Source organism: Solenopsis invicta, chromosome 11 (assembly GCF_016802725.1).
Source record: "Solenopsis invicta isolate M01_SB chromosome 11, UNIL_Sinv_3.0, whole genome shotgun sequence".
NCBI lineage: Eukaryota > Metazoa > Arthropoda > Insecta > Hymenoptera > Formicidae > Solenopsis > Solenopsis invicta.
Genome location: NC_052674.1, coordinates 712,621 through 735,561, shown reverse-complemented (window position 1 = coordinate 735,561; position 22,941 = coordinate 712,621). Strand labels below are relative to the sequence as shown.

The following is a 22,941-nucleotide window of genomic DNA, read 5'->3' as shown; positions in this document are numbered from 1 at the left end:
AACTAAGCGAAATTCGATCATCGTGCGAGGAGAAGGTAGATTGGATGATTCGGCTGTTCAGGGCGAGAGAGCGAGAGTTGAAAGACTTCTGTGCTTTGCTCGCCCGGAAACTCGGAAATGGGTAGCGGTAAAGGAAGAAGGAAGAGGGAAGAAGGAGGAGAAGAGACGCGAGCAGACAAAGATACACCAAGTCCGACTTAGCAATTGACTCCAGAAATCGAAGACAATCGGATTGTAGAATCCGTGAAAATAGCACGTTGATCGTGAATTCGTGCGGAGGAATGTGTGTCGGGATGACGTAAATTCCCCAAAAAAGATATTCAAGCTCTTTCTCTTTCTCTTTCTCTTTCTTTTATCTGCACAGTCGTGAACGATGGAAAGTTGGTATCCGTGAGATCCGTAAGCTCCCCGTGAAGACGGGGAATATCATCTGCTTTCGAAACGTTTCGAAAGGAAATTATAGAACGCGCGATTTCAAATAAAGCTGTTGGCAACCTTTGAGGTGGTACGAGCCATTATTGTACTTCTCCAGTTATACTATACGAGGAGCAATTATTCAAATTACTCGGAAGAATACTCCAATACCATAGAGTCGCTGAAGCGATAAGTCTTGAATTAAGTTTTCAAAGAATCGCTCGCTCGTAAAAATGGTATCGAGAATAACATTCATCGCCTTGTTAATTAAAGGAAATAATTGTTCCGTATGATAACAGATAACAGCTCTTTGATATAATTACGACAAAGCAATAATCGAGTATGCGAGTATGAATCTGCATAGATTCGTGATAATGGAAGGTGATGTTATTACTGTCATAAGAATTATAACATTTCTTGGACGTCGTTTAAGCTTGTCTTGTTCTGTCTATCTTAATACCGCAAGCGGCTTTAATCTGCATCTTACATGAATATCATGGATCGTGACTGGTAGAGCAGCACTGTGTGAGCGCGTTGCGACGGAAATTAAGCATTACCCATTTTATAGCTACAAATAGTTGTTACGTGACTTGCAAATGCTATTAATCGTATTACGTAATTTGTCATCATGGACACTGTTTTCCAACATTGTTTAGTTTGCCGCGGCATACACACGTACATGTGTCTAAGGGTGCTTGTAATTACGTGATTAATACTTCTCGTTGCACCGTAATCAAACTAATTATTCTTCTCGCACAATTATGATTCTTCTTCGTTGTTCACGTGTTTGTCTGTATTGGGTATCAATGTCTCGTATTAAGAGAATCTGTATTGATATCCTGAAATTGATATCCCCGTTCGACAATTGCTGTATCGAATTTTGGGAAGATCGTAAAGAACGAGAAAGCACAAAGTTAAATACATTTCCTTTTACACTAACGATATTGCTTTTCTTTGAAAAGTACCAAATTGTTTAATTTGAAAGACGATTCGAGCTTCTTTAAAAAAAAAAAAAAAAAAAAAAGTACAAGTATTATCAAATGTTAAAAAGTTCACAATTTTTGTTAATTCAATATTTTATTTTTAAATAATATTTTTCAAATAAAACTTGATTCAATTAGAAATTATATTATAAATCAGGCTATAGTACGCTTTGCTACTCGTGCGTGCTATAAATGTCTATAATATAACAGTATTATCTTCACTTTAATAACGTGATATAGAAATTTTTATTAAATTTAATCATCAATCAGACGTAGGATGGCGATGATCGATACTTTACCGTCACATTGAATTCGTACTATCTGCACAGATATTATACCATATTAATTACTATTACAAACGCGCGGCGCTCCACGTGTGGTAATGCGCAATCACATCAAGTAACGTAATTATCATTACGGACGTCGTTGATACATCAATACGATACGACATACTCGCGCCCGTATCCATTGCAGTATGGTTTTGCAATTATCGTTAATGGTATTTGGATATTATACGTATTGTGTATTTTACGGCGCGCGGCGGTGTGCGCACCCGTTTTTGCTAACTTGGTTAACATTATATTCGACATGACCGATTAAACAGCGCGTAATTGGGAACGAACATACAGAGAATCAATCTTCGCGAATTTAATCGTTCGCAATTTGTAGGTCTACATCGTTTATTTGCTTTGGAGAAAGCGAGGGAGAATATGGAGTAGATTTATCATCTGCATCGATATGAAAGTAAATTCTATTACACAATTTTCAAGTGAATATATCGTACTCTCAAAGCATATTTTTACATGTACTACGTTGTCCTGTTGATTTTATGCTTACATTGTATTTCATAAAACAACGTTAATTCGTACACGATACTAGTAATTGCGTATTCGATTTCGATAACGCTTAATAAGCATCGTAATCCTGTTAATTAAGCTATGTTACATTAAAAAGACGTAATATTTGTTGTTGAACGTGTATTAAAGTTTGTAATTAAAATGCGCTACAGTTTTGCAATAAAATAGTTGAACGATACAACGCGTGTAATATGATTAAATCAGTATTTATACTGATACTTTTAATTAGAGAGAAAAGTCACTTTGTAAGAGATAATAATCTATTTAATTTTTGCACAGATCAACTGTAATTTTATATCGTGTAGGATGAATTTAATAATTTTTCTATACAATATTAGTATGTAATTAATTGTATAATATGTACAGACTATTTAGAAATACGCCTAGATAGATTCCACGTAATATTTTGAGACACGTTATACGGGATAGATATGATCACAGAGAGGTTGCATCGTGACGAAGTGCAAGCGGAAACGATCGAGGAAGAAAGAGACGAGGAAAACAGGTTATGCAGCCGAAAGATTGGTCGACATACCAGGTCAGTGGTTTTACTGTTCCGACTCAAATTCCTTATCGCTTTCTCTACATATTGCTCGGCTTCCTTCCATGAATTCGCCATAGTTGCGGTAACTATCGAATTGAAAAAGGATGGTACCGAAGAATCAAAGTATCCTGCGAGTAAAAGTCTTTTCTCCCTCTACCCCGAAACGAAATATTTACCAACAGTGCGGCGCGGCGATTCGAAACTTGGATTCGAGAAGTGAAGGAAAATTTGTTCCCAAAGAAAACAACGGGAGATATTGCATTCGCGAGCAAATTCTTTGAGAATCGTGTAGCAGTTTGTTGATTCGGTGACGACTGAACTCTTGACGATCGAGTGGACCGACCATAAAATCAACTCGGGAAAATCTCCGAGGGTTGCGTTTATCCGATATTGAATATATTACTGTATTTTCGATCGATAATCGTACCTGAGATCGTACAATAAGAATGATTTGATAAGTATCAAATGCAAGCCTAGGGATATTGTAACGTAATTTTTAAAAAATCAAATATATATATATATATATATATATATTTTTTTTTTTAATTTAATTTTAGACTTACAATTTTTTTTCTTTCCCTGCTAAAGAGGGTTTGGTTCGATCGACACATCTTTCGTACGCCATTGGACTTTGATGCAAGGAAACATTTCTCTGACGTAAAGTGCAATGAGATTATGTGATTATGGAAAACGCTAGGTAGGTCATTAGCCAAGTCCTATTTCTACAGACCAGCACGCAGGTATGGTATGCCTAATTCGTTTAAGTAAATAACCGTGAGTAAAACTCGAGGTTAATGAGAAAAGTTAGAAATGCCGCGGCAAGGCGGTATCTAACAATATTTTGCGTAAATTAAACTCTCAGCTTTCTCTTCGATATAAACTACTGCTTTGAGGAAATGTGTAAGTGGCGTGTCGCGGACGCAATTTAACTTTAACAAGCACATTGAATAAATAATTAAATCTGGATGCGTAATTAAAGCTAGTCGGATCGTCGCGCACGAAATATCCGCGATTTCAGGCGTTTGTTTAAATTTTAATTAAGCGCTCGATTAGCTTGCCGCGTATCAATGGTTGTTAATTATTGCATGGTTAATTGGTGATGTGAACGATAATTTTAGTTCTTTACGATAAATACACGCTGTTGCCCATTTTATCCATGATTAATATTAGATAGAGAAGTTGGTAAATTATTGCTAAAAAGTGGAAATTCGATACACAGGCGGAAATTCGAGAAATTAGAATCTAAGTAGAAATAACTAGTAATGCTACATAGAGGATATAGTTATCCTCCCCTCGTCACATTGTCTCACGTGTTCTCCACCGTCCTCCAACATTCATATCGAATTCGATCGACTATGTCAGTTGTGCATAATTGATGGGCCTCTTACCTGGTTATTTCCGTTCAGCCGTTCGAGGCGCCGCCGTAACGCCTGATAATCAGTCTTTTGCATTCTTAAAGCTCCGGTTGAGTGCCTCTCGCTTCAAATTCCTTGCCGGCATGTGATCCGCACCTTGAATAGGGCATTTGCTGCTTTCTAACGTTCGACCAAGAGTTTCCAACGCATTACGATTCCATGCGAGAGCAGAGTACGAATCTAACCGAGTTATATCATTCTTCTTTTCTCTTTTAAATTTCTAACCAGCTGTTAGTGTTATCCTCCTAACATTTCCTTCTCCTTCTCCTTCTTTTGTCTTTCCAGTTACCCTCTATATTTATCTAATGGTAAAAATAGCCTTCTGAAGAATATAACTTGCTCGACGAACGTTTTATCTCCCGTAATGGACTAAGAAAAATATAGGCTCTTTTCGCATAGACGGTATAACAAAGATGAAGATTAGAAATTAATTAGAAATTAACGTGAAAATTACTTATAATTCACTTACGATTCACGATATTGAGAGATAAAAATATGGCAAACCGAAAATGTCAAGTGGTGTAGAAAATATTTTTCTGCTCTTATAATGTTTCGAGTATAATAATTAAAGTTACAATATAAAAAAAAGATTTTACGTTCTCTAATTTTTCTTAACATATTTCTATGTTGAAAATAACGTGATACGAAAGAGATAATTCAAAATAATAGATAATGATAAACTTGACAAAATGGATAGTTTACAATAGTAAAATGATTGAACGTGTCAACATATTACGATACTTGTCACGACGTACCATAATCGGTAAAATTTTTTAAGTACGATTGCGAGATAGAAAGCCGCGGAATGATAGCGCATAGTCGAAACTCTAGGAAAACTGCTAGGCGTTCTCGTAGAATACGGCGAAGCACGATTCTCATAAAAGCTCAGGATCGCGTTTTCTCAGTACCTTTCCCTGGCTATTTTCCTCCATTAGTTCACCGTTATACGCTTGCCTCGTGCAAATCTGAATCCATAATGTAATCCATTCGAGGGATGGAATGGTATTTTCTCGCTACTTATAACGCATCTCTTTTCGCAATATCGTATCTCGATTACTGCAAACTACCATTCTTATACTTTCGCGTTGTATCTAGCTATTCTTTCTTTTATCGCTTCGGTTCCTCGCAATTCGCAACTCTTTCTCACCCGCCGCGCTGCGCTGCCGTGCCACTCGATACATTCGCCAATCGTCCGACAAATGCTGCTCCGAGTACACTTGATAAACTCACGTAAAGCGGAAAGTACGGCTATCCTTCGTTCCTCGTGGCACGCAAGATCGCTGCTCCCGGATATCATGCTGCTGATTCGGATACCGAGACACGAAAGACATTTAGAGCGCCGCGCGTCGCGTCGCGTCGGTTCGCTCGTCCGCGGTAGTTAGTTACGGCGGACAAACGCAATACACGCAGAGAGTAGTAGTACGATGAGAATGAAGTAGGACGGGCGTGATCTTATTAAAAAACATCCCTTTATATGAGATGCAGCAGCTATCCGCGATAGGGACGCGAAGTTAGTCGCTGCGGAGAAAGGCAGCGACCTCGTCTCTCTCTCTCTCTCTCTCCTCACTCAATGGGACAAGGATGCCGAATGCCTCTTGTCTTGGAAATTTTTTAATAAAGTACGCTGCAGCGATGTGACGTGCCGCTCCGCGCCGCGTCGTCCACGTACCAGAGACACGATGAGCCGTGCGTCACCGCGAATTACTCTGGAATTGCTTGCGAGTCGTGCCGCCGTGAAATGCATCTCTGGCGGTGAATGACGGCCAAGAAGCTTAAGGCCGCTGTCACGTCGCTGCAACGTTGACGCCGTGGATTTGCAGAGGGGAAACTAATGTTTTCTGTCTCATCGCGTTTACACAGATTTCACGTGGGTGCGCGCGCGTGTCACTTAAGCTTTAAATCTCGGTTGTGGTATCAACCGCAATGATCTCAATCGATAATCCATTGCCCACATGGAAATATATTCTGCCTGCTCTACATTTAAATTTATTTCCTTTTGATAAAATATTCAAAGCTTCGCGCTGCGTCTGTGTGTGTGTGTGTGTGTGTGTGTGTGTGTGTGTGTGTGTGTGTGTGTGTGTGTAAAATGCTATTTAAACATCATTTTCATTCTCATCGACTCCCTTCAGGCTAAATACTTAAAAAAATCCATTTGTCTGAAATTCTCAGACAAATTGAATTATCATATGCTAATAGCAACCTCTTTACTTATTTCTCTCTGAATTAATCAACGATGCACGAGACTACTTCGTTTTCTCATCAGCCTCGTCATACATGTGCGTATTGCTGTAAATTGCTCTTTGGGATTGTTTGCTTGCAGTGCTGCCTTCTTGCAGCGTAGGGCTTCTTATTATCATACTAAATTTTCTCTTTCACTATTCTCCCTTTATAAATATCAGATAATTTACGTAAATTTATTAAAATTTGTCATTAATATTTTTTTTATTTTATTATTTATTATAAAGCAATCTTACAGAAGTATTAGTACTGTGTGTGAAGATATAGAAGAAGAAATAGAAAATATATAATTAAACCAGAGCAATATTTAATTTATATTATTGTTGCAACAAGTATCTGTATAAAGCGTTTGTATTAGAAATTTTTGATAACAAAATGCATAATGTATAATACTATATACGAAAGACAAAGCTCATAAAATGCTTTGTTCCTAAACAAACATATCTTCAAATGCTTTCGTTCAGGCATATTAAAGAATATAAACTTCTAAACTGAACTCGGTGGAAGTTATGAAGTCTTCATCATCTATAGAAGAGTAGATTAAAACTTTTAAGTTTACCGACGTAATCAGGATGGCTACTTGAGCATGCTCGTACTCCAATCGACGAGACTGAAAAGCTCTTGAAAATTCGAGAACTTATTTGAAAGCATAAGTATCAACGATTTACTCTTGTAATAAAAAAAAGAATAGTCGAAACAAAATATTGAATGACAAATTTCTCTTTCTCTTTTTATAGTGCGACATTTTCTCTGAAAACGAGGAAATGGATGATGAAAATAAAAAATTCAAACACACCAGATTATTTCGACAAAATTGGTATTGAAAATAAAAAGAGAATTTTTTTAAATTAGTATCAAGGAAATGAAACATTAATTAAAGAGTAAAAAAGACATAAAAACATAATTTAATTAATTAAAAATAATTTTTCTCAAATTTGTAATAATATTTAAAAATATTATCTAACATTTACATTTCAAGTGGATTACGTCATCATTGAAATAACGAAGCAGATCGGAGCTTGACCTCGATACAGCGAGCAATGGAATATGGTTGCTTGGCGGTAAACTTTTAAATGCATAATGTTTTTTTAGCGTACGAGTTTTTTAGCCTGAAGCAATGTACGTTATATCTACTATGCTAAGGTAAACTAGAAATTGTTTATAAACATCACTTGACAAAACCACACATTAACCACGTGAAATTTACTTTCGTAAGATAAAGCAGAAATTTGTGTAAATATAAAATTATTATTTGCTTGAATATACTGGATGAGAAAATGAGAAAATAGTGATATTTGCAAATGTTTCTTCAAGTGTATATTCATAATTTTTATCTTGTTATTAGCAAAATAAGCGTATAATAATTGGATAATTTACGGAAAATTGACATAGGAAAACTAATAAAATGAACTTTACGTATTAATCGCAAGAGATTTTAATCGCTTGTGATCGGTCGAGAGTCGAGACAGCGTTGCGGGAAATTAAGTAACAAGTATGATAATAATTTTAAAAAGTACCTTGTGTTAAATTTTTATTTGAAAAGGAATGATTCGAGCGAGAATCCGTCCTACGTATCGTTTTATGCACATCAAAAGAGAATAAGTGTGAACAAAAGGGAAAAAAGGGAATGATATAAAATACAATGCATAAAGCGAATATGTACAATATATACAAACGAAATAAATTTAAGAGAAAAAGAAAGAGAATACAGCAGATTAACCTCTCGTTTGATTGTAACATTCACCAAATGAATTATTCTCTGTTCTCTCCATTTAATCTTTTTTGTACTTGCAACCGCAGTTTTCTTCGACTTTTTTTTTTAAACTTTGGTCGGCTTTCAATATCAACTCCCGACTCGATTGGCGCTCTTTAGCCTTTTGATCGTTCGTACCACGACAAAGGCGGTTGTCCGCATGTTCTCGCCCTGACGCACGGGCTGACTCGACCTCGATTTCACTACTGGCACTCACCGACGGTCACGTAGTATGGACTTAATATGGCAATACGTGGCGGCGTATCGATTTAATTTTCAGAGCAAACCGTGTACTGATTGCCTCGTGAAATTTAATGCCGTCTGTCGATGTTAGGATCCCAAGTATACAGTATGCGATGCGAAAAAGTTAACTGTGCGTACAATGTGCGAATGTTGTATGATGTGTGCCATTCGGAAGATGTTTTGCGTTTTGTGATATCTGTATGATATCTGTATATAATGCGATAGCTCTTGCGGAGCAGATGCTTTATGACTTTTCTTTTTTTAATTATGGATTTTTATGTGGATCAGATATTATAGTGTTGTAATAATATTATACTGTAGCCTCGCGTACGTGACTTGAACTATACTTGTTTTTAGGCATTTAGGATAAAGCTATTAATATTATTATTTGTTCAAATGTTAAAATGTTATAAAGCCTATAATTTTCAACGAAATGTGGATATTAAATACTGGTACAATACATTTAATTGAAATAATTTATGTTGTACCTTTTATCTCTTCAATTAATTTATTTAATAACGCAAGATAACGCAAGATATCGCGTGTATTATTTGTAATATTGTATCTTTAGTCAGTCTCCAGACATTGGACTGCATTTAAATATGGCAACAAACAGACAGAAAAATAATGCTCGAGGAGACAATGTGGAAACGACTGTAGGTACTGCAAATAATGTAGAAGCATTCTGTATTTCGGGATTGCAAGAGTAAGAAAGAAGCAAGTATCGGTGAAGCAAAGCACCGCCACTCTTCATTATTTCTGCTGGCACATCCCACTGCGATACATCTCTCATACATCCTAACTGAAGTCCGAGATATTTCGATTAACGCTGTCGCTCAACGCAATTATCTCGCTAATTCGCAGTCGAGATCGCTTCTTCTAACGACGAGCGAGTCATCAGACGTTGATTTTAACTGAAATCTATAATTTACGGGATATAACCACGTAATCTAAATCGGGATAAAGTTGATTTCGAATGATTAAGCATCTCTTCCGTTTGCTGAGAAATTAATGATACTCCCACATTCTAAACCAATCGCGGTAATAGTTTATTTTTAACGATGCTGCTAACCAATGAAAATAATTTACTAGTAATGTATTAATTATCATGATCGATTGAAGAATATTTATACTGAAAATTAAACAAATATAATTAATATTTTTTAATTACCTTTAAAATAATATCGCGTATTTCAAAGATTTCAGTATAACAGAAAATAAAATTAATTACAAATAAAATAATATCAAATATAAAGATAAAACATTTGCGTTTAATATTTGTTTACGATGTTATGTTTGTTATAACATGCAGTAGCATTAGCTATTTTGAAAACGGCACTTTAACGAATAACATTTTTATAAAAATGGCAGCAACCGTTAAAAAATACTAAGTTTTATCTTATACTGTATAGCTTAAATTCCATAAAATAAATTCTCCTTGTATTTCTTAGTCTGATAAAACTTATATCCAAACTGTAAATTATATTTAGAAATATTTATTTCCAAGAATTATTGTGTTCGCATGCTTTTGCTGCTCGAATCGTTATCGTTCCAAATTAAGTGAAGTAAAGAAAGACAGACGGAAAAAGTCTGAAATACTGAACCACTAGGCTGTTAATTTAGTGCTTAGAACACGTTGGGCAATTAGACCAAGTAGTTCTGTGATTTACGTCAAAAAAGATTTTACGCGCCGTTAGCACTTTATCAAGACACTTACTCCGAATATTGCGACCGATTAAATGTATTTAACGAAGCATCAATAACATACTATTCATAACGAGAGAGACTGAAGAAAGGGAAAAAATTATCCTTTTAATAGAATCGAAAAATAACTGAGCATTGTAACGATAGTAGCGCAACAACGATGCAAAAGGGTCGAATCGGGTCATGGCCTCAAGACTCGATGGAATTTTATTTCTCTGCTCTTTCCGCTTCCTGAGCATAGCAAGCTTTTATTGACGCCAGAAAATTTTCAAATGCGTAGCATTTCGAAATAAACAAATCGTGTTTAAAAATCGTCTGTATCCAAAGCTTTGTTAATATCTCTGAAACGAACGATCCTGAATTTTGAGCCAACTATTCTCGATTCACGCTATTATTCTTTTTATAATTGCATCAAGTTAGCACGAGCTTTTACACGTTCCAAGTGCCAAACAATATATATTGTGTGTGAGTTTGTGTGTGTATTCGTGTGTGAGAGAAAGAGAGAGAGAGAGAGAGAGAATGTTCTCCTAACGAAAAGGCATTTACTAAAGCAATTATTAAAATAAAGTTTGCGATTTACTAATTTGCATGTAGATTATTAGATTGCCAAGTGAATATGTGTATTTGTACGATCAATACGCATGTTTCTCTTTACTTCGAACTAGAATTTTCTAAAACAATATTAAATGAAATATCAATGCTACGTTGTTTTAAAGATAAATATCCCATCATACATATCCTATCAGACAGACAATAATATAAATATGTATATAAACGACTTGGTGTAAATTTCAGTGAGAATGATTTATTTTATGTTTTCATCTTTTTTTAATATAGACATTTGAGGAAACGTTGATTGTGGCGCAGATGGTTGATATTTTATAGAAAATAGCTCAATATATCCAGAGCATATTTTATAGCACAAGATAGCAAGCTGCATATGTTTATGTGGAATGCATTTGGGAGTGATTCTCGCAATTGCTCTTTTGGGAAGTAACGCAATCCCGAGGTAGAAACCTTCGGTTTCGCGCATCCTTTGAATTCCATGAAAGTTTTATAAAGCAACATCATGAGTAGAGCAGTACAGGCACGAGGAATGCAGATACAATAGAAGAGAATCTGTATCCTATCGACAATCTGAGAAACTTTGAGAAGTGTTTTGCAAAATACAACATATCGAAATGCAAATTATCCATTAACGCTTCTGATCGCAATGGCTATTTTCTCGGTTTTATTCAATATTTACATAAAATCACAAAAAAGTGTATAAATTCACACTGATTTAAAAATAACTTTTTTTTTATTAAAACTAAAGCAATATAATCACAAATTTATATAAACTGTCGCTGTGAGTAATAATACTCACCACTACCTTTTTCGTTTCATTGACATTGATATCATATATTCAACATGTGTTCTAAAACTTTATAAAAAAAGAAGACTGCAAGAAATTTTATAGAATAAAGAACAAAATCTCTACAACTTGGAAATCTAATTTTTCTGCACAATTTTAAGACTAGTATATAGCATTCATGTGTATATCCTTTGAACTTTTAGATCTGATGAAATGTCAAATAGCTAGGTTACGCACGATTAATGATGAAATTTCTATAAGACTTAACACAATCCTCTGGATAATTTTATATTTAGTAATGGTGTCTCTCAATCAGTAAGATGGAATAAATTTGCATGGGCGTTATCTTGCTAGATTTATTCGCTTCGTGTAGTAATGGACGGTATTTAGAATACCACCCAACGCCACAATAACTTTTAACAAAGTAAAAAAGATATTACTAAAAAACATACGTCTTAGATACGTCACGATTTCTTTATTTAAATAATTAGTTATGTTTAGCATAAATTAGAAAGAGAATTTCTTTCACAATTTTCTGAAAAATTGTTTAATCATTTTATACATATAACTATTAAATATTATAAATATTAAATAGTACATGTGTATATGTAAGATATGTTATTTCTTTGATAAAATTATGAAAGAGGATTTTATATTATGCTGTTTGTATTACATTATGTGAATTTTAGTCTATTTTTAATAATTTACTAATGGTATAAAATTCAGTTAAATGCTGAAATAAATTTTTCTTACGACCAAAGTACTAATGCTTTTACGTGAAATGTCGACACACGTGTATTTGGATGCTGCTAATACGAACTCTAGTACGAATTTTCAGTTAAACTAATCAAGACTAGTTAAATATATTAAAAGATTGCTTAATACACAAAGTTACCATTAGTGTCCATTCATGAATGTCATTTTACAAACTGAAATATAACAATTTATAACAATTTATCATTATTTCCCTAGGCAAATGTATTTAAATGTTATTTATATGAAAACAATATTTCTCACATTTAATATGGAAACAACAGTAATATAACAAATAAATATTTATTTATTAATTAATATGTATGCCACAAGAAAAATATCAATAAAGCGCAGTTTGAACATAAACTCATTTCTAATCTCTAAAATATTTCAGATACTGGAAAAATTTATAAGTTATATTGAAACTCAAAGCTATTAAAATTTTCTGCTTTCTTAAATAATTCAACTTTTCAATACGATATTTTCCTAATTAATAAACCCAACCTAATGACAATTCGAAATTTATCTATTTCTCTGATTAAAATGCGACAACATATATAAATATTTCGGTATTCATTTCTTTCACGCGCGTTTTTTCAGAAATCAAATTCATTTACATACGTGATTCTAGATAAAATGACTTCATTGGAGTGCTACAATATATAAACATTTGTTACAGTAATACTGCATTAATAGTATTATTATTAGAATTTTTTGTAAAAATATTTCGTTTTTTTTAATACGATAATGGATATGAAACATTTCACGCGTGGTGATATAAAAGTAAAATGGAGATGGAAGACTTCCTTAATCAATTAATGCATCCTTACATTCATAGAAGTAAATGTTTAAAAAGCAACAATGATGTAATACAATTTTGAGTTTACAAAGCGATTTGTATTCTTGTTTGGTAAAAAGCTACCTACATAGAATCCATTTGATGATTGATTTCGCCATCTCTTCACTTCTAAATCTGAATAAATTTGCTTACAAATGAATGAGTCAACCAAATGAATTTCCTCGTAAATATGTTTACAAGTTATTTATGTAGCTATAATAAAAAAATTTGCATCATGTTTAAATTAGAGTGTCACATTAATAAAAGTTTCTTTTAGATTCTTTAGACTTTATCTCATAATTTATACATATAAAAATATTATTCTTTCGGACAACATACATGAGGATCTCACCCATTAGATATCTTCAATTTTAATACCATTCTTGAGCGGATCAGAAAATTGTAAATGTTCTGATCCGCCATTTTATGTCGAAAAAAAAGAAGAAATTGATTAAGAAAAAGTTATATCATAGTGTATGTATTAAAATAAAAATATTAAATAAAATTCTTTAGCTCATTTTTACGACACAATCAACAAATAAAAGTCACATACGAAACATGTCGTCGTTTATTAGAGATAATTGCAATTCCATTGTAAACAGTAGCTTACTCTCCGTTGCATGTTGTTGCATCGTTGCGGAGTTGCTAAACTAATCGCATTAAAAGACAAGAGTGAGAACTACTTCCTTCCTGAATGTATTTCGTCCAACTCTCTCCCTCTCTGTCTTCTCGCGTACTTTCCCTAACAAATGCAGATACTTCGGAGGATGTTGTAAAGTTTGTAAAACGTTTTATAAGTGCTCGCGTTCCGGATGTAGAATATGTCAGGAACAGAACTTAAAATTAATGACTAGATTTTAGCTGTAGGTTAAACCTTTTTTGATGGTATCTCTTACTTATGGATATAATTGCTGTTACTAGTAAATGCACTAAAGTATATACTAAAGTATAGATAACTAACTCACATGTACATATGCAAAATTTGTTATCAATTCTATTCAAATTACATATAGAATGCGAAAAAACGTCAAGTTAAATTTTTTTGTTGCTCTTTGAATTTTACTGTAGTACCAGGAAATTAATCACATTAATGTCTTCTTAACAACATTAAATATCTCATTAAATAATTTTTTATTTAGCGATATTTTAAATACTATGCTTGATAAAATATGGCACAAATTTTACAAAATGTCTCGTAAGTTTATCAGTTTATCTTTATGAATTAATTTCGTAAAAAAGAACAATTTTAATTGTTTAATCGTGGAATCTGTGACTAGAACGAACATTCAATTATTTTTCCGGAATACTCCGTTTCAACGATTTCATTCTAATGAAAGAGGAAGCGTATTATTTCCTTAGCAGTAATGTGTAAGCTTCGTGAAATAAAGATAAGCTGGCAACAGTGAAGAAGACAAATCGCATCTTTTATTCGTCCTTGTTAATAGCCAAAGAAGCGTCAATCTAATCGCATTAAAAGATTAAACCGCGATGATTGCGATTGTGCTCGTCCACCTCGCCGTTTCGGTCGCGTGGTGCTTGTCGCTCTTTCATTTGTCACCAGTCAGAAAAATCCAGTGGCAATATCGTCGGTTGGGAGGACCTCATGTCACATCTTCCGTTGAATGGATGAGAAAGGAGGATGTGAAAGAGAACAAGAAATCGTGGAACAAGATTGTCAGATCCATAATGGCGTGTATAGTAGAAAGTTGTAGAGCAAAAAGAGATAGTAGGATGCGCTTTAACTGATGTTCACGTGTCACCTATCCATCAGAATGCTCTTTCAAAAGAAATTATTAAAAGGATTTTTTTCCTGTTACTTGCAGAATAATAATTAATAACAACCAAAAAGATGTTTAAAAATCTATTTATTCCTAATGTTTAAATAACCAAATAATTAAAAAAATTTTCAATTTTTTTTTAATAATCCTTTTTTTTATTCTTTTGAACTGTATATCTTGGCTTCATGCTCATTGTCAGTTTTATAAATTTAAATAACTAAGATAATTAAAATCACGTATTCTGGATATAGCGTTGCAACGGGATACACTTGTGACAAATCCATGACCAAGAATAAAATTTCAACTCCTTTTGCAACAGGCTATGTCATTTGTAAATCCAACCGATCCTTGAATGACACATTTCATCCTCGGTCGACGTATTTGAGATCTTTATTCATCTCTTATCATCGCATCTACTTGACGGGCACGATTTTCGTGCATGTAATAATCACCACTCGTCACGATATGCTGTTTCATTCAAATACCCAGTGAGGAAACTATATTGTCTATTCGTGATCGAGTTTATATTTTTCTACGTCCTATCCTTATTATCACGCTAATTTTAATATATAAATAATTTTTTAATATATAAAAATAATGATTTTTAACGTTGCAATTAATGTTTCTTATCTCAAGCAGATAAATTCTCGAATTGCACATAATGGTTCGTCGTTATTGAAGTTACACGATTTAATGAGGAAAGTACGCAATCGTTTTACCGTTATTAAGCTTGGAGTGTATTTTATGTAGACAAAAACAATGAATGCGTAATGCATATAATACACACATACATACATTTTCCTCTCTCTCTCTCTCTCTCTCTCTGTATTTGCAAGACGCTGTATAATCCATCGCAGCAATTCGTGTAGCAAGTTTTGCCACTATACGCCATAGGAATGTATAGCTCAATTATATCCGCTAATTAGTTCCGTTGGAAGTTTAAGGGTGCATTCAATCATGCGCCAGCATGTGCAATTATAATAGCGCCAAAAGCACTTTTTATTCTCCTTTAGATTATGTGCTTTCCGCTAGCAAGATGTTGCAATATAAATGGCAGAAATACAATAATCTTCTAATGACAAAAAAATGTATAGGAAGCATTCGCGTGTCTTACAATTATAAAATAATTTTGATAAAACGATACTCTACTATAAGCAATAATTTTAACGTCTATGGCATTCATTTAGATAACTGTATATAATTGATATGATATTATATTTTTTATGAAAATTCTGTATCTCGTGGAAACGTTCTAAAAGCCGTTCAATGACAAACGTTTAGTTACAGTTTATACAAATGATACAAGGGAGAAGCAGAAAACGACACGAATTTCAGTACGTCTCAATCCAGTATAGAACTGTCGCGCATAGAAATCCAATCCGCAGTAGTTTTGTGGAGATCACCGTGAACATTTTGTGGAGATGATCGTGAACGGGATTCAAGGAGCTAAAGATAGGGATGAGTTTGGCTATTGCATAAAAGGCAACGGTCCGGCTTGGACTTTTCGTCTTACTTTTTTCTCCTTGCGCGCCCACGACAGGAGGATACATAGCAAAAATATTCGAATTGGAAATTGGTTATACATTGACTATACAGGATCCTGCCTTTTTGACTACTCACTCGTCTAGTAATACACGCGGATAAAAAGGATTTTGAAGATATAAAATAGATTTTAAATTCTCTGTAGCGCGCACATTTTTCAGCTTTTCCACAAAATTTGTGTTTGCTTAATTCGTCATCCTTATATAACAATTAGTTCGTTATATTACTTTTTTGTGCATAAGTACATAAAAATATATTAAAATATGCTTACGAAAAAATTAAAATTTTATTTTATGTCATTTTGACACTATTCCGTAGAAGAACACATTTATTAATTGTTACAGGAAATAGGATTCGTATAGTGTCCATTATAATCAGTGGAGTCAAATAGCCGAAGATTAAATTGGATCTGGTTTAATTTTCCATAATTGCTTAAAGCAACTGAATTCGAGATCGCGCTACTTTCTTCGCATTAATAATTCTTCATTCGGTTTTTAACAATGATAGAATAAAGTTAAATAAATGATTAAGATTACAAATGATATATCTGTCTGTTTTTGCAGACGGATTTTTAAAGAACAATAATATTATAATTTGATACAACTTTACGTACAATTCTAAATTCTTACGTAATTATGCGTGCTCGGCTTAGTTTTGATTTTCACGATCGACGAGTTATTTGAAAGGAAAAAAAGAATTTTGTAAAAAAGAATTTTGTCTTACCTCGCATTTGGGATATTCTGCTTCCGGTGTGGGTCTCTTCCATCCGAGTAACGGTGGTATACAAACAAGCGCCGACAGTAGCCAGACAAGGGTAATCATAAGCGCCGCTCTAGCTGGAGTTCTTTTCTTCAAGTAGTCGACCGCTTGCGTTATGCTCCAAAATCTGTCTAAGCTGATTAGGCACAGATTCATGATACTGGCCGTACACAACAACACGTCCATGGCAGAATGAATATCACACCACCAATATCCAAAGATCCAGTAACCCATGATCTCGTTAGCGAGGGAGAACGGCATGATGACGAGACCAAGGAAGAAGTCCGCTACCGCGAGACTGGCTATGAACCAATTCTGTATATTCTTGAGCGCTTTCTCCGTAGCTATGGCAATTATCACCAGCATGTTTCCCACGACGATCACGATCATCAAGAGCGTCGCGAGAATAGACGCTAGTATAATGTGCGGGAGAGTGTATCCCGACGGATACATACCCTCTCCCAGAACAATGAAAGTCTCGTTATACAAACTAATATTCCAAGGATGACGGAGACTTCCGTTGAATGAATCGTTGAACGAATTTATCGCGTCCTCCATTGTGTCGCTAAAACCGAAAAGCAACAAATCCTTCCCGTATTCAATCGCGACTTGCACCTCCTCCTCCACCGCCGCCTCCTCCTCCTCCACCTCCGTGTTGTTCGATACACCTGTACTCACACTTACACTATCGGCGGTAGTTATACTGCCTACGCTGTCGACACTTTGTCTTTCACTGTCGCCGCCTACTCCACCAGCAGTACTTATTATCCCTGCCCCAGTAAATGCAGTTTTCTCACTCTTTGTCGCGCCTACGGACTCGCGGCTCCCGTCGCAAATTTGAGTTTCCGAAGTGTGGCCACAAGTGCGACGAGGGGAAGAAGCTTCCTTTCTCGCCGCCCGCTCCCGTTCCCGCTCCCGTTCCCGTTCCCGTTCCCGCTCCCGTTCCCGTTCCCGCTCCCGCTCCCGCGCCCGCGCCCGCGCCGCCTCGTCGCTCTTCTCTCTTCCCGTCGTGATGTTACGCTCGCCGGCTTGCTCGATGTGTTTTTCGTTGTTTTTCGCAGCGTTCTTGCGTCTCGGTCCTTTCTCCAGAGCTGCACCACCTCCACCGCTGAGGAGGCGCCTGCTAACAACGCGATCACCGCCCGTGGTAATAGCTGTCGCGGCTGGACGCGGCCGCCGTGGCTTTTTACCGTTCGGGATCGCACGTGTCGTCGGGAAGGCCTCGTTACTCGGAAACGTAGAGCCAGCACCACTGATTGGTCGAGACCACGTCATGTTCCCCTCAAAGACGCTCGTGGATGCCGTTGTCGGACTATCGTCGACGGCGATGGTCATAATGCTGCCGAGAAGCGGCATCACTCGCACCCTCGCCGGGGACTGTAGATGCTATCTCGGTATGGACGAAGCGGAGGTTGCAGCCGCGCGCGAATAGCAACGTGCCCCGGGTGCCAGCTCGAGTAGCAGCAACAGTAGGAGGGTGGTGGTCTCGTCGCATCTCGAGGCCAAGGGCGTCATGCCCGTTTCAGGATAATGCCATCCTTCTCGAACACGTAAATGCCTCCAAACGCGCTCTTCCTTCACCTCTAGGCTCGTTTTCCTCGAAGCCGTTGTCTCTCGCTGACTATTAATCTTCCACGGATCAAACGATAATTTGATTTGCGATACCAATTTCGTTGGTTGAGCTTGTTCCCGCTGTAATCGATGCGTATTTTATATAATACGTGAATCACGCTAGTGCCGCACTCGTTCGAGTAAGTGTCTTTAATTTAGAAGTCTTTGAAACTGTTGAAAGTGTCTACTACTTTATGCTTTTTATTACGCGTTGCGTTATTTATTTATTTTTTTTCCTTAACGCAGCTAACAAAGGGCGATTAAATTTCGCCTTCGACAATCGTTAACCACTTTTTTTTCTCTCTCTTTCTCTATTGGACCAAATCTTTTAGAATCTAGTTTAGCTTAAATTTAGCTAATTTCGGCGCAACTGACACCTTCGGTTTTTTGCTGTTGCAATCGTAACGTTACTTCTGTTACGTTTTCGGTGCCGTGGTCATACTTAGTTGGTCTTTAATTTATTGCTTGCATGAGTCGCACGACTCCGTTCCTCGTGTTTCCTGTATTCACTGGTCCACAACAGATTTAACACGGACAAAGATTTATGGATAGTCCACTGGGCGACTTGATTAAGAGTATCAAGGTAGATAGAGAAAATGGAAGAAAAAGAGATAGATAAGATAGAAAAAGATAGAAAGGAGAGAGGAGAGAGAGAGAGAGAGAGAGAGAGAGAGAGAGAGAGAGAGAGAGATAGTCTATGAGAATAAGAGTAAAAAATTGGTCCCCTTTTTTTTATTTTTTCTTTATATTAAGCTTGAGCAGCCTACATAGCCTGGAGGCAAATGAAGCGAGAAAAGTTTTCTTGAGAAAATGCCGACGATCGTAAGAAAATTTCTCTTTAGGACTAGCACAGATCCCCAAAGTAATTTCACAAGACGACAGCCATTTTGACACGGTCGTGAAACACGATTTTGTCTAAAACTCGATAATTGATTTACGCGCTCGTACGTTTCCTCTTTCGCGATGGAAACGCGATTTCTTCGTTTCACTTCAATTTACGTTTCTTCTCTCGCTTTCTTTCCTCAAGTCCTACGCGCGGCTCGACGTTGTTTCAATCTAACGATGCCCGCGAGCTAATTAATTATCGCGCCGGGGCTAAAAGGCTAAGCGCTGGATACCCGTACTGCTCCGACCTGCTTTTCGAATACTACAAAATCAGTGAGAAAAATCAGAACAACAGAGATTATAGATTGTAAAATTATGTACACGTATTTATATTATATATAATAAGTAATACATGTAACATGTATTAACGCGAATCCGAAGGTGCTACTCACGAGCCATGTGCATGCTTTATTAGTAACTTCTGTAAATGTACACGGAATTAGCGATTTATCAATCGTACGTGGCTAAAGCGCAAATATTCTTAATCTATACTCTATCGTTAAATATAGGATATATATGACAAGTTAATTGATACATGATACGTAGGAAAAAGGCAGAGGCAAGAGGAAGAGAAAATAGAGAGAAAAAGAGCGAACGAGAGAGATAGAGAGGAGGAGAAGAAGGGAGAGAGAGAGAGAAAGAGAGAGAGAGCGAGAGAGAGAGAAAAGTCAAGAGGGAGAAAAAACTCAAGTAAATTAAAATCTTGTTTTGCTTTAAAGAAATCGCGCACGGTAATGTAAGAGTTTTTCTCGTATGTACACCTATTTACACATTATAGACCTCATTACGCTGCGACGACGTGTCCCGTTTCCTTGTCTCTCGTTCTAACCCTCCTTCATACGGCACTAGGTCATTGGATTAAGTAGATCCATTCATAAGTTCACTCACGACTTTCAACGATGTATGTACGTTCGACCGTTATAAAATACTGTAGCTTCGATAACGATAGAGAATTAATATGAAAATGTCTATTTCATCAATCGCCTGTTGGTCTCGCAACAAGAAGTTCCGGTATATTTAGATAGATTCAGTAGTAACTCGTGATATCCGTCGGATCTTCTTCAAATCCTTTCGTTCAAAACTATTTCCTGAATTTGGCGACTCCTGGCGCGATAAATGGGGGGAGGAAAAAGAATCCTTTTCCAATTTTTTCTTGCAAACTTATTTTATCCGATTTGTGAGGTATGAGATCTTCTCTATCTCGCAACGCGTAGAAGTAACTCGAAGTAATCGATAATTGTTAACTTTTTTCAAGTTGATGCTACTCGGTTGTCTTTGATTGAAGAGATCTTCATTTGACGATCTAACAGTGCTACCTTTTTCTTCGGCTCTGACAATATCGAAGATTCGCTTTGACCTGAGACATTTCGCCTGTGAGCACGTTTTATCTTCTCTATGAGAATTGTTTTTTCTCCGTGCACGTAAGTTTTCTCCCTTTGTACCAGGAGCACAAATAATCTATAAGCCGTGAAACACGTAAAAATCTTCAATCAAATCTCGTGATACCACTATATTCTTAACATTGCATCTTTAAAACTCTTAAAGATCTCTTTTTTTTTGTCTTTTCTTCCGTTTAAGCACTCTAGCACGAAAAACGAAGCTGCGAATCGGATACGTTGCAAAATGACATTACGGAGACGAGATTCAATTCGCGCACTTGGACTAGGAGCACGATTGGTCTCATCAGATCTCCCCAACGCACACGTATAACTTCTCAGTCTCCTTCGACAGTCAGCACAATTTATTCGAGAGCAGGTCTAGCTTTGTCAAGCAAGTGGAGGCTTTTCGCATCATTTGAATATCGATTCGCGATTACTATACTGACAGAGGGATTAAGACGACAGCGACAGACAATTAATAAGACAGTAGACGAAAAGTAGAGGAGGGAAAAACAAATGAATTTGTATTGATATCAGTGACACAGTCGCGTGGCAGGCTGTCCAGCGGCCAACTCGTCGACTTCTCAACACTAATTACAAGGAGCTTTTCGGGAACGTCTCCGTCGTCTCGTCCTCGTGTCTCTTCAACACCCCGTGTGCATGCGTGCGTGCGTGCGAGTAGTTCGAGGTTGTCTCATGGGTGTTTGGAAACGCACTGCAGCCGTGAGGGACAAGCCAGGAACTCGAACTCCCTCTCGTGTCGTTCGGTGGATGGAGACTCTCGCAGGATGTTGGCGGAGAGAGAGAGAGAGAGAGTAAGAGAATGTACGTGTATATGTGTGTAACTGCGTTTTTGTGTGTGGCCGTGTGCCTGCGTGTATCCTATGTATACGTGTGCATGTATATGTGACGGGGGAGCGTGAGGGAGGGAAAGAGAGCTTGCTTGGCTCACTGGAGGCTGACTGTTGGCCCGACCGATCGCTCCGTCCGATGGTACCAGCGTCGGGGCGCCGTCTAACGGAGTCGTGGAACCTGCGGCGCGCAAGCGTCGGGACGCGGCTAGTACTCTCCGACAGTACGCTCGCGGACAGTCGACTTTGGACCATCGACCGATCGGTCCGCGACGAGAAAATATGATCCGTCGCTCCGAACCAACATTATTTTGCCTATTACATTTATCGATGTTGCTATTATTTTCAATTTTAAATTACTCCTAGCGAAACACCGATATAACTATCATACATGTAAAACTACTATATATTACGAATATGTTATATTTATTTTTCTTTACTTTTAAGTTTGTTTCGTTTATCGTTTAATGCTTCTCACGCAAAAGAATGTTACAAAAATATTTCTATTTATTAAATACGTATTATAAATAATCAATTCTTTCACTTTGCATTTTATGCAAAGACGATTATACATATACAATTATATCGCGAGTAAAGAAGATATATGTCACTTTTATATATTCAATAATCGTTTCGTGCATCAGTTATCTCTTGTCAACAGTATTGAGAAGCATTCAATTTTTAATAAATCATTCCTTATAAATAACAAGATTTAAATCCATATTTGATCAATTACAAACCTTTGACATGTCAGTGGAAAATGAGGGCATTGGTAAAATATCTATATAAACATAAAAGACCAAGAAATATTATATGAACAAATATTAAAATAAATTTGAACATTTGTGAATAAATATTCCTATGCAAAATATTAATTGCACTATATTTTTTACATGACTATGAATACTGTTTTTATCATTCTCATCGCGTAATATAGCGGAAAAATATAAATTCATGTTGAAATACGCAAACAAAAATACAGAATTTATAAATTAATGAGTATAATTATTTTGGACATTCATTACCGTCTGCAAAAAATA

At 36.2% G+C, this 22,941-nt stretch overlaps 1 protein-coding gene across 1 annotated transcript in view; it reads right to left on the bottom strand.

Moving 5' to 3' along the window:
- LOC105198818 (alpha-2B adrenergic receptor) overlaps nt 1–22,703 on the bottom strand; it is a 105,964-nt gene extending 83,261 nt beyond the window's left edge. The window contains 2 exon segments of the mRNA XM_026136302.2: nt 17,140–18,064; nt 18,155–22,703. Coding sequence (XP_025992087.2) covers nt 17,140–18,064; nt 18,155–18,531 — 1,302 coding nt within the window. The 5' untranslated portion in view covers nt 18,532–22,703.
- Between the last annotated feature and the right edge of the window lie 238 nt (nt 22,704–22,941).